Raw genomic sequence first — 13,429 nt, forward strand, 5'->3', positions numbered from 1 at the left:
AGAAATCTAGGGGGTTTGCAGCAAAACTGCTGTGTTCTAGTCAGTGAAGATTTCATTTCCTTAAAAAAAAGTCTTTATTTGCACAGGGCTTGATGTTTTTGTTGTTGTAAAATAGAAGAAACTGTCTTTTTTCTTTTAAATTTCATGGGAGCTGCAATGCAATCAGCTTCTCTGATATGTATAACTTAGAACACTTACTAGGAGAACTCTACAACACCCAGATTGTAGTTTAAAAAAAAAAAGAGAGAGAGAGAAAGTATCATGTGTTTGTCAACATCACCTTAATCCTGTTGCCCTTGTTTCCAAAGCAGTTGCAACAGCCAGCCAGCCAAAATGCACCATCCTTAGAAGTGTAAGTAGTGGGGAGGGATTGGTGGTTGTAATGGTGGGTTGTTTTTTTTTTTTCCCAAAGAAGATTAGATGTGCAAAATGATGCTGTCGTCGTTTGTTGTACTCCACTTTCTTCACTCGTGGTGATTTGTTCTGTTCATTTGCACGTGATGCCGTTATTTGCAGGTGAACACCTCTGTCCGCTCGCTGCACGTGTTGCACTTCACAAAGCAGCACCAGTGGAATTTGCAATTACATTGCCACACCTTGGTGTACTGGTGTGTGTTGTACCCTCTTCCACAGCACATCATGTCACACCCATCCGCATTCGGAGAGGTACGGTTGCAGAGTCGTCCCTGGGTACCAACGCTCCCTGTGGAAGCATCTTCCTCACAGTAGTTGGGTGACTTTTCGATATACACTAAATCTGTTTCCATGGGTTTCTGGTAACTCTTAATCTGCTTGATCTTCAAGAAGGTTGGCTGTCTTAGTCTACTGGCTCGTACCACCTCCACCTGCACTGCAGCATTGTATTTCTCTTTCAAGATATATCCAATCTCTCTGAATTTAGGAAGCGTGGTCCAGCAGGTCTTAGTTGTACAGGAACCTGAAACTCCATGGCACTTGCACTCCAATTTCATTCTCTCTTCAAGAACCTATGTGTACAGACATTTGCATATTGTTACTGCAAGAAAACGGTATGTGAGCTTGCCTAAATCTCAGTCTGCATAATTTGTATGAATATTCATTACTACTGGTTGCAATTTTTCAAATGCATGCTCATAAATCTTCTCAACTCCCAGCAGAATGCTTGTAACACATTTTGGTTTACATGGTGCTTGGTTGGAAACAGAGTGTTTTGTCATTTTATTAGAAAACATCTGCATTCTCTTTCCAAATATTGGAGAACATTTACTCAAATTTCAGAAGACATGTCTTTAGCACCAAAGTAATTCACGGGACTCCGGTGACTTAAAAAAATTTTTCAAACCATTTTCATTTTGAAAACAAACAAAAAAAGTGGCTTAAGATTCAGAATATTTAATTTTAATTGCTTTAAATAATGTTCAATGAATGTTTAAAAAATGTTGACCCGCTTTAATATCCCAAAACAATATATACTGTGAGGCTGAATAGGCATTCCTGTGTAAAAAATTTGCCTATACCAGCAGTGGTAATACCATCATACCTACTAACTGTTCCACAGAGCACACCATCCTGTTTAAAAGCAGCACTCCTGGCAGTATCTAGCCCAAATATCAAGCAAATGTTCAGCCATAAATACATTTTTTGCACCGGGGCAACAATTGCGCAACATTAGAGGAAATAAAATCCACTGAAGGGTCCTGCTATGAGCAAATAGAGTATTTATTATTGCTGTTGCCAGAGGAGGTTAACCTGGAGGAGGTTAATCCAGCATCAGATGGTCCCTATAAGGGACCCAAACTGGCAGGCACGTGGGCTCACACTCCAGCCCCCCCCTCCCACCTCCACTGCAGCCAAGCCATGCCATGGCTGGCACATCCCTCCTTCCCCAGGCAGGGGCATATGCCCGGGGGAAGGCAAGCAGATGCCCGCCTGCTCCGCGTGAGCGGTGGAGGGGAAACCGGCCTCATGGAAGCGCCTCTCTGTTTTTCTGCCCTCGCGCTACCACTTAAGCCTGACCACAATTACACCCACAGTCATCATTAGCTTATGAAAATCAAGGCCTAAGAACAAAGCAAGCTGATCTTTCCCCTTTGCAATGGGATGCTAACAAAGAAATATGAGCTACCGAGCTTGTCTTAAAGCATTACTGATGCTGCAGACCATCTCCTGTAGTGGTTTCGCTGCAGATCCCAGAACATGACTGAAATGGGCAAAGGATAAAAGGGCCGAAATCTGAGTACAATGGCATAATGAAGTAGAAGGGAAGTAAAAAATGCTTACTGCTTAAGAAACTGGCCTTAAAATAAAAGCTGTACAGATCTGGTTATCCCTGCAAATAGAGGGCACCCTCCTGAGTTGTTCGAGTTTCACTTAAATTGTATGTTTTGTTTTTTCCCAAATTTCTGGGGTTTCAATATTAAAGAGAATATTTGGTTTTGATTCTCCCTTGCTGACATACAGTAGCAAGTACAAGATAGCTGAGCATCCTCATCAAAAATACCTTAGACTTTCTGGAACCACAGGCTTTTCCCAGGTCAAGGTCCAGTTAGCTTTTCAGAGGTAGAAAACCTGATTTCCAGGAAGGTTTACTGGATTAGGGAAGAAGGTACTATAGCTGCAACTACTCTAAAAAGAAAACCAGCAAGGATATGATGAGCTGCTTTTTGTGGTCACTGGAAAAGCCACTGCTCTCCAACAAACTGTATCACCTTCCCATCTTCCCTACAGAAAAAGAAAGAAGCTGGAAAACTTGGTGCCTTCTGCTGTGGCGGCTGCATTTCAGTAGCAGCGAGTAGAGAGATGCCTTATGAAATACCCCAGGGTCTTTCAGGATTCGTCTGTCTCTACTTCATGCCTGTGCAGAAGGATGTGATTTTTCAAAGCCCCCCAAAGAAGATTCCAATTCTGTTCCACAAATCTGGGTTAAAATAATCTCTCGATATTTAGATGTGCATAAACATATATTTATATATACACACATAAACTGCTTACAAGTTTTGCCTGGTATCATTGAAATACATTCTTTTTTCAACTAGCCTGTTTCTACCTCTTTCAACCACTGATCAACATACAGTTGCAGCCACAAGCCCTGCAGCAAAATCCATGACAAAAGGTGGATGGAGTCAACCTTCTCTTCTCCCTAAATTGTACATCTTGGTGAAGAGCAGGCTTGTGGTTTAGTACACCTTTTTTTCAGGTTCTGCACATGTTTGTGATGTCTGTTTTTTCATTGAAAAGGTCAAGTCAGTAACTTGTTCAGTGTGGGAGAAGGTGAAGTTTGTGAGGCTCCTTATTCTTGTGGGGTCTAAACACTCTGGACAGCGTTCCAAGGAGCCTCCGCCTCTGTCGATGATGTGCTTCCCTCCTACAACAGAAAGTGCCAATGTTCCTGAAAGACAAAGATATCACCCATTCTGGTGTCCTACATGATACCTTGATATATATATATTTATATATGGATGTGTGTGTGTATATATACACGTATGTTTCCCTGTTTGTGTTGCCCATTTGGTTGAGATGCTGCCATTTATATACAGCACTGCCTGGCACCCTCTGTAGTACAATCCCCAGCAACTTTATCCTAAGCCTTGATTTCTTTTTTTTTGTTGTTGTTGTTGTCTTTCTGAAGATCTGGTTTCGTGAGTCATTTTGCTGTTCAGAAATCTGATTTCACTGCTGTATTTTTTCGAAGGTTCCCACTGTTTATGATGGTGGAAGAACTTGCAAATGCAAGCCATGCAGGCTCAAAAAAGCAGAAGTTCCAAAAAGTATTAATTCATGATCCTGAAGCCAATCTTGCAGGTTTTTTTTTTTTTTTTGGAGGCTTCTCTCATGAATGTGGAATGCTTGGGGTTACAACACTGAGCACAGGCCCAATCATCAGGTAGTTAAATTCCTGAATGCTATAATTTGTGTGCCCACAGTCAGCTGTGGGTATAGAATTGTGCCCAAAAACTTGGAGGTCAGGGAATACAAGGCCCAAACTAAGCAGATTCTAAGCAAGATTTTTTTTCCCTCTTTCCATCCAGATGCTGCAGAGCGTTCCTCTTTGCTGGCAAGCCAGCACGCCCCGGCTTTCCCAGAGGTACGTCTGTAAAGCCCCACGAGGTGCCATGCAGACGTCCTCAGGTATGCTCTGGTGCTGCTGCTTTGCAGCTTACCGTGTGGACAGAAAGTGGCACCTGGCTGCGTAGCATCTGGAGCAGCTTTCCACTTCCCAGCAAGGTGCCGCTGGACCTGGTGAAGGTGGCAGGATTTGACCCTGTTCACTCAATGCTGTGTATGAAGAGCAACTTATGTTTTACTTCATAAATGTCCCTCCAGCTCAGTGTTCCTCTGTAAAATTCCCATCAAAGCTCTGACCCTGAGCCTTAAAGGTACTTGTTTACTCAAATCTAATATATTATGCCAAGCTAGGTGCCTGATTAAAGATTGAAAATCATTAGCTCGTATGACCCACTCTCTCAGCAGTTTCATTTGTCATATGTCGGTGCCTCGTATCTAATCTTGAATGGTTTACAGCAAGATCTACCTCCCAAAGCAAATTCCCATCGTTGGACTGTGCTGCCTCAGACTAATCGTAGGAACATTCCTTCGGTCCCTTTTCCACATACAGGCCTGCTCCCACCCCAGTATCTTCTTGCCAAGTAAAATTTTCTAACTACTGCTACTTTGTTAAATGAATTGTGAAATATAATGTTAAAGGTTTCTTATCCCACATATTTTTATACCTATATAAATCATAGACTGAAAATGCAATTTGAGGGTTGTCCGCTGCCAGTTAAGTAGAAAAAGACTTGCGAAGACTGAAATAAAACAAAATGATACGCATGAAAAGAAATTCATTTTTTCAAGTTCCATATCTAGACCCAACTGCATAACATCAGATACAGTTTCTGTACATATTAAAAATCCTATCTGGATAAAATATGTTAAAACAATAGTAACATTTTGTGTGTGTTTGTTTTGGCTTGCCTTTTCTGGTTTGTGTTTTCCTTAGTGGAAATGCACATTTTTGGACCAGATGTTGACTGTAACAAAATCCATATTACTTTTTGACTGCAGTATCAAAAAGAAATAGAAGACTTTAGGAGTTCTCCCCCATCAAATATGCAAGTGATCAACTTTTGTTTTGGGTAATATCAGTACCAAAAGAGATGGATCCTGGTCATAAGATGTCACCACCCCTTTGATACTTGAGCAGCTGCAGCCACGCAAGCCGATGGTGTGTGGGCACTGTCTAACCTCAGTCTCCATGCAGCCTGGGGTCCACCACTGCTGATAAAATGCTGAGCTGATGGACCCATCTGGGAAACAAAGCTGGATTTGTTTGAGTTTGGCTTTTTAACTCGGATAGCCAGGGGTGTAACTAACATTAGTAGGGTGTAATGCTACTTTTCTAATACAAATGGCCTGAAAATATTCTTCATTGATAGCAGATCATCGAGCCCAAAACTGAGCAGTCCATGTCATGTCAGTTCATGTGCCAAGCCCTGTGAATAGAAGACATGGAGCCAGCAGGAGAGGAATATGGGTGCTTTGGTTGCCTATTTTTCTTTCTGCTCCCCTGTGAGGCTGCTCCATCGAGCATCAAACAAGTATTTATAGTCTGTGGGATGGAGATGACGAACTGAATTACTGTGCTTACTCCCTCTCCTGTCACATCCCTATTTTTCTTACTGTTTAGTTTGATGGGAGCAGGGAGCCTCTGCTTTGAAGCAGGTCAGTCTCCAGCCACAACACAAGATGGCTTTTCTGGCCAGAGCTCAGCAGGACTGGGGACGCTCTGGCGTACCAGGAGGCCACCTCCTCCTACCCTTCACCTGCTTCCCTAGGTAAGGCACCCACTCCTGTCGTATTCCCACTGAATGCATTAAAAAAACTGAAGAAGGCCCACTGTTCTCTTTACCCAAGTTCTCCTTTTGGCTAGCAGGAAAATAAGCCTGGGATTTTGAGGCCGGCTGCCCATCAGGTGAAAGTACTAACTATATTAAGGCCTCTTCCCTACCTCCTAGAAGAAGAGGAAATAGCTTCTAAGTTTGAGCAATAAACTTATGCAACTTTCTGAATTTTATTTTTACAGTTAAATGTTGCAAAAAGCAAAAAATCTGGAGAAGTGGCCTTTAAGTCATTCCCAAAGTGAGTGCAATTGCAGTATTTCACTCTTATTTCTATGGAATTTGCTGTAAAGCTTGAAGGTAAAATTTTAAATATCATCTTATAGGGTGAAAAATATTTAATTGCTGGTTTTATTCTGTCAGGCAGTATAGAGATGTCAGGTTTGAAGGGGTGCAGTGATATTTTACTCGATGGATGATATCTGTCCTCCATACATTGCATGGTATGCATGGGCATGTGCATTTCTAGAATAAAACCATTTAGCAAGTCCTAAAATATTTGGCTATTCCCCCCTCTAATTTTAAAGCAAAATGTTCAAAAAGTAGGATAGTACCAGATGTAGCTTCTGGCAGCCAATGTTAAGGGTGTGTTTCTGGAAGAAAAAAAACCAGGCTAGTAAATCCAGCCCAACTGGAAGCAGGAGAACTATCCTCATGAGATTTTGAGCCAAAGCTTGCATATTCAGGACATATGGATAAGCATTAGTTATCCATCCAACCCACCCAAGCTGTAACACCAAATTTTTTGAAATTGGATTTAGATCTGTCTGCAAATCAATTTAAGTGGGAAAGTGGAAAGTATCCCATGAAGCACAACTATCGAAAGCTTTTCTTTCATGAGTGTTCTCACAAGGGATGTGCAGTGAAAGAGTTTGTCTCTTTTAGAGAAAAAAACTTTCAGCAAATGATGGACTCAGGGCTGTAAAACCTGGAAAGTCACATTCTTTAAATCGCTGAAATGACTTAGGAAACAAAGTCACATTTGAAGAATATTTTAGGCTTATAGGAGCATAAAATTAGTTGGCTTTCAGTTTTGAAACTGGGATTCAGCCTCCGCTGTGTCTTTGGAGCATTTCACCCAGAATCTTCTTCCAGGGATTGCTTCTAACTTTTATGTCTTGTTAGGTGATGGTGAGGGCAGTTTGCAACATGTTAGGGCATGCTGCGCATCTTGCAGAAGTGAGCTTATGAATATAAGTATTTCATGTGGGGTGACGTAGGCTAACACTTCCTTACATATTTTATGCAGACAGACAACACATAAACATGTATAAATCTACATAATTATGTACACATACACATACCCTACATATATGTGTGTGTGTGTGTATGTGAATATATATAATGTGAACGGTGACCAACCATCACCTCATTAGCTGTTCTACCACCAAAGCATGTCAGCAAAAAAAACCCCTTCCCAGTACCACAGTCCTGTGGCGCCAGGAACTGTGAGAACGAGCCATGGCTTAGATGGAAATGTTGTCCCAAGTAATTGAATAATCTCTTCTAAAGAGAGTCTGATTTTTTTTTTTACTGTCCCCACACCCTTATTGTTTCAAATGTAAAATAAGATGTTGTCATCTTTCAGGCATTCCGAAAAAACAACAAGAAAAACCCATCAACATTACAAAGAAATAGATATTGGGATGGTACCAGGCTGAGTTGCTGGCAGTCAGTGTGATGGGTGTGTTTCTGGAAGGGAAAGAAATAAGCCATCTTTTTCTCCACATAACCACAGTCATTGTCTTTTGTAAGAGCCTAATTGATTGATGAACTGTTAGAAACATTTCTTTTCTTCTTTTTGGTAAAAGCTGTGATCTGCTACCAATTTGTCAGCTTGTTCTTTTAGCTCCCCCCTTCAAAACAAACAAACAGAAAAACCCATTTTTATAATTGAGATTCCCCATGAGAGCCGGTCATTGTTTTGAAGCTTTCAACAAAAAGTTAAGATTAATGGTGTGCATTCCCAGATGTTACTCTTTCTAAGTTCATTTATCCCAGAGCAAAGATACTTGTTTCTAAAAATACATGGTAGTAAGCTGTCTCGTAAAACAGCATCAAAGCTTAGTTGGTTTTGTTGGTATTTAATTTTTCATTACTCTATCAAAGTTTTGCCCACAGATCTCTCTGTAATCATTCAGATTTGCAACAAGCCATTCTTTCAGTAACATTTGTGTTAGACTTACACTAGTCTTCCTTTAGGGGCTTGTTTTCATTTACCACACTTGTACTTTCCATCCTGAATCATAGCGGCCACTTAAAAATTGATGGTGAAGTTAGCGACTTCGCTCTTTTACACAGCATGGTGCTGTTTTGCCGCAAAGCATAAATCTTCCATCAGTAGCGTCTCATGTCACCAGGAATCGCTAAGCATTTATTTCTTCCAAATGGCACTGATGGCAAGTTTATTATTTTGTCACTGGTGCTATTCATTACAAATTTACTAGAAACTTCACAAACTTGCCATTAGCTGAAATAATTCTTAGAAATGCAATGCAGACAATTAGGGGATGCAATGCAGGACAGTTAGGGACTTCATTATTTCCAGAGTCATCAGAAATTCCCTGAAAAGTCTAAATATCATCTGTTTTCAAGGAGATACTTTATCAGAGCGTTGTGCTGAGCATCTCAGCCCCAGATTCAAGCTAAAGAGCCCCCAGAACTATTTCCCTCCATCTGTTTGCAAAGTTTGTGCAATTATTTATACAGTGTGCTGGTTTTTCCTCAAAGAGAAATTCCTCAGGACTCTTTTTTTTAACAGTGAAATACCAGCAGGCCGGCTTTTGAGAGTCTATAAGAGCAAAACATTATAGTCACTTCTATAGTTACAAATGCCTCTGGCTCCCAGGCGTGTCTGGGACAAGAGCTGGGAGAGATTGAAGATGGGCAAAATTCCTGCCCCGGGGCATGAAAAATTCCATGCAATGGTATAAAAGAGCATCCAAAAAATTGTTCCGGGAGCAAAACTACTTGTCAGAGTCCTGGAGAATGATCCTAGCAATGATCTTCTGGGCACCTGGTAGACGTCTAGTGAGGTCATCAGGGGCTTTCCACTGACTTCAGAGAAAGTTGGAAATAACTGTAGGTGGGGTTGGGAGCCCACTGCATCCTTTTTTTTCTCACGTTTCTGTATTAGGAGGTTCTGGGATTTAAAGAGAGGACTAAAATGAAGATAGCAGATTTATTGGCTAAATATTGTTGTTCTTACCTAGCTTAAGAAGCCAATTCAGTACGAACTAAGCCAGGACTGAATAAGAACTGTGAGTCTTACCATTATAAATTTAAATGGAGGGAAGGGTATGTGTTAATAGTGAAAGTACTGTGAAATATAAGACCTTGGCAAATGGACCAACATTCATATGATCAAGTTGTTGGATTTTTTTTTTCCCTGTGCCAGTTTTCATAAGATTGAACTGTGACTAAGAAGTATTTTAATGGTTGGCAGAATCTCTGCAGGAAGCTACAAAAGCATATATTTCCTTTACTGTCTTGTCTTTCCCACCCAAATGTTGAAAAGATTGAGAACTTCTGAAGCAACAAAGAATTCAAAAATAATCTGAGTTGCCTGTGGTCTCCTTCTTACCTTTTATTTCTATTCATAAGAAGGGAAAAATATCCTTACTTTGGTCCTTAATAATAGCAGTCATGAACCAGAAGCTTCGCTACAAACTGTTTGCAAATTTTAAGACAAGTCTCATGCAGATCAGCAGGATGGTACTGAGAGAGTCTTGCTCAGAGATGTATGAGCTTTTCCCAGTTGTGTTGTGAGATTTTGGAAGGGGAAAGGAGGAAAGTGGTGGTCCAGTCCTGTGATTCAGCATGTGTCCAGACATAAATGTGGTATTTCTGACTTGAGTGTGATATAAGGACCATGTGGAGTATGTCAGAATGGCATCCACACATAAGCCAAGTTTATGCAGGATCCCCAAAACTGCCCAATTTCAGGTGGATGTAGGTGATATTTCAAGTTTGCCTGGATTCTCAGAAGGGGCTTGTAATTTCACTTGCACAAAACTCTGTGGCTGCTTTCTGAAAGGTCCAACACAGAAAACAAAGAAAACGTATTCTTGTTTCCAGAGTTTTGTTCTAACCTTAGGTTTCAAATACAGAATGCCTAATTTATACAAATAGCAGATGATCTCAGATGAACCAAAATCACTAAGTATTATATACTGTACAACTTTGCATATTCATTTCATGGGAACACATGTCATAACATCAACGTTATTTCTAAACATGATCCCCAAACCATCTTTTCTTATGAGTGCATTCCTTGGGATTTGATGGATTGTACTTAAAAATAAAAACAAAAAGCTGCACCAAATCCTTTCAGTCATCCTTAGCTTTTGAAAGCACTATGATGCATTAATGATTACAATGAAAATACATGGGTACAAATAACGACTGAAAACTGCCAACAACAAACAGTGGGTAAATTCCAAAATACTATTTATAAAAATGTGTACTTGGGGGAAAAAAAAAAAACCTATTTGTCAGTATTTACAAGCCTTTTTATTCCTGTCTCAAAAACATAAAAGTAAGTGTTATAGTTTGGCTTTGCATAACATTTGTAAAAAATTAAGTTTTTAGAAATGTTAAAAGAAATGCATTTCCATGAATGCTGCTACCAGAAATATCTGTAAAAACGAACACTTCTTTGGTTTGCTTATGTCCCCCTGCTTCTGAAATTCTGATGAAGACTAAAAATATGATTTGCTTGATAAGAATCAGCAATGTGGCCTAGTGATTACTAGTCTATATTCAGAACTGGGGGACCTGGGATCAGTGCCTGGCTCAGATACTGAGCCACATTCTGTCCTTGGGCAAGGGACTTCACTATTCTACATCTAGGCATGCGCTTTTGCTCTTTTGTCCCTCTTTCACATCTCAACTGTAACATGTTCAAAACAGGACATGCATTTCCGTGGGGGTAGCATAGTGCCCACCACAGTGGGGTGCCAGTTTAAGCAGGGGTCGTAATGCATCTAGCAGTAATAAATGCTCCATTGCAAGTTCAACATGTGACTTCCATCTTAGTTTGCATCCAAACGCAATGCATGATGCCGAGGTGAAATGTCCAGGTTAAAAGTGATCAGACCTGGAGCTGGTCTTCCAAGCTGCAATATAGCAGTATGAGGAGTTCTTACTGCCTAAACAGAGCAAGTTTGGAGAAAAAAGATTGTGCCCCTCCTGTACCAATCCTGTCTCTACACTTGAGATTATGCCCCATAACTGGTCTCTCTCAGCATGTTGAATTTATATAATACCTTCACCCCAATAGATAACTTCCCATACACTTCAGTTTCAGTGCACAACTGACTGCAATCATTGCAATTGTTGCATGGACTGGGAGTTAATAAGCATTCTCCAAAATACAGGTGGTGAGATAATTGTACTGCGCCTGTCACCACAAAGTCAACCATCTCTGCCCACTTCAGCAGCTACTGCTTGGTGTGGGACTGAAAGGACACACTGGTTTAGAGGAGAAAATTTCAGTCTAGCTTTGGGGGCTAGGTGTGGAGGAGTGGTATACTGGAGTCTCCTACAACACTGGAGGGTAGAAGCAGCATTTTTTTACCTGGGAAAAACATTTTGGAGGATATAGTGAAATCTCTCCTGAGGTAGGGATATATTAAGCAGAAAGATTTGTTAGACTTTTTAAAGGGCAAGCTTTGAGAGCTATGAGGATTGCTATTCAACCGACATAAATCGGCATAGCTCCATGATGTTTACTCTTTCCATTGCAAGCAACTCAGTCATGGCTGTAGGCATGAAACTGTTTCTTCTTCCAAGGTGACACTTAGGCAGCCATTTGTAGCCCACCAGTGAGAAATGGACAGTTGTGCATTTGCTATGAAGTCTGTATTTCATTAGAGCTGTGGTCAAAGAAGTGTTTTAGTTTTGGATGGAACAAATAGCTGCAAGTGCTGTGGGAGTTCAGTAATGCAGAAACTCTGTCCTGTCCTATCACAAGCCCTGGCATCTCTTGCTAGATTTTAGCAAAGGAGATGAAAAGCAAAGATTTATCGTTATGCCAAACAGCTCCAGCAAAGTCCTCTCTGTTGTCAGTGGGACTGGAAAGAAGGCTTAGGAAGCAGAAACATTTAGAGGAGTATCTGTAATACATGGCCAGCTCTGAACAAAAAGAAACAGCAACAAAAAGTAAACATTAGATGCCATCACGTAACTTGATGTGGGTGTGGGACAACAGCAGAGAGAGGGGTAAGTTCTCAGGGAGTGCCTCTTGCCACCAAGCCAGCCTCCCCCCATCCTCCAGCGCACACGTTTCCCCATCCCTCATCCTTTCTGGAATACCTTTCTTCCAGCCTCATTGTTGTGCAAGTTCATCAGCCTCCGTGCATTCTTTTTGATTTCTCGGGCATCAACAAACCTCCGGGAGAACTCAATGCCGTATCTGATATCCGCAGAGCAGCCTCCCCACTTCCAGCCCTCCTCCTGGTTGTAGTAGCCCTGTTTCTCTCGGTCACAGCCACAATTGCTGAGGTTGCCCTGGCTGCAGGCGGCCGTGACGGCGTGCGCAACCCCGGCAGCAGTAATGGCATAGGTGAACGCAGCTTCCCTGCTTCCTGTGGAGAGAAGCCAAAAGCTGATGGGTTGGCAGAAAGGCAGCACTTACTAAAGAAAGCACACACATTATCTACAGCAATGTTAAAATGCTTGGCTCAGCCAGGGCGTGTACCCCAAGTAAGCACCAGCCATATGGCAGTCCCACCTAACCCCCTTCACCAGAGGGGAATTTGGCAGTGAGTCTGCACGGCGATGAAGAGAGGCAACACAGTTTGTTTTTACACTGTCTACTCAGGTTTGCAAGCTGCAATTTATCTATATTGGATGAATAATACTCGAGTCACTGGCAGCAATGCTCACTGGAAAACAAAAGTTACCTCTAACCATTGGCACTGGATGGAGAAAGAAAAGCGTTCAGACAACGTAAGAAATATCAGAGCCTTTCAGGTGTGCAAGAGGGCTGGGACACAAATGGGAAAGGATTATTAATCCACCTTTATAAATGCTCTGGTAGCACCCATTAGTGATGCTGAGTGTAAAGCATTGCAAGAGAGGCCTATAGAGACAAGAGCTGGGCAGGTTTTGTTTTCTTTCAAGGTAAAGTAGAGGCGACCCCTTTCCATTGCTGACTTCTCCGTATTAGTTTTGCTGAAATGACCCTTCTCCACTCCCACTCTGACCCAAGCCTCTGCTCTAGCTTGGCTATCGAGCATACAGGGGGTATAGGAAGGGCTATGCCAGCATTATTTCCTCTCCAAAACAAGTGAAATATTGCCATGGAAGCACAGTCTGTTTAGAAAAAAGTCTTTTTAGAGAAAATGTTCTTTTTTTTTTCCTATGATGTCACTAGTTGCCAAGGTTCCTCATTCCCAGTTCCATGTTATAGTGGTTGATATCGAGTATATGAAGAGAGGCAAATAGACCCCCTTTCTTTACTAGACACTGGTTGGCTGAATTGCCTGTGGGATGCCCATATGCAAGAAGATACAGAGGCAAAACGATTGAAAGGGATGCTACAGCCCATT

General features: G+C 41.5%; 1 protein-coding gene across 2 annotated transcripts in view; it reads right to left on the reverse strand.

The window, feature by feature from the left end:
* Positions 1–506: 506 nt before the first annotated feature.
* The window catches only part of WNT7B (Wnt family member 7B), a 95,283-nt gene continuing 82,360 nt past the window's right edge, over positions 507–13,429 (reverse strand). For both annotated transcript variants that reach the window (XM_009648789.2, XM_009648788.2), the window contains exons 3-4: positions 12,192–12,463; positions 507–986 (exon numbers count right to left, since the gene is read on the reverse strand). In XM_009648789.2, coding sequence (XP_009647084.1) covers positions 507–986; positions 12,192–12,463 — 752 coding nt within the window. The remainder of the gene's footprint in view (positions 987–12,191; positions 12,464–13,429) is intronic.

This window comes from Egretta garzetta, unplaced genomic scaffold (genome assembly GCF_000687185.1).
Source record: "Egretta garzetta isolate BGI_Z169 unplaced genomic scaffold, ASM68718v1 scaffold81, whole genome shotgun sequence".
NCBI classification, from domain to species: Eukaryota; Metazoa; Chordata; class Aves; order Pelecaniformes; family Ardeidae; genus Egretta; species Egretta garzetta.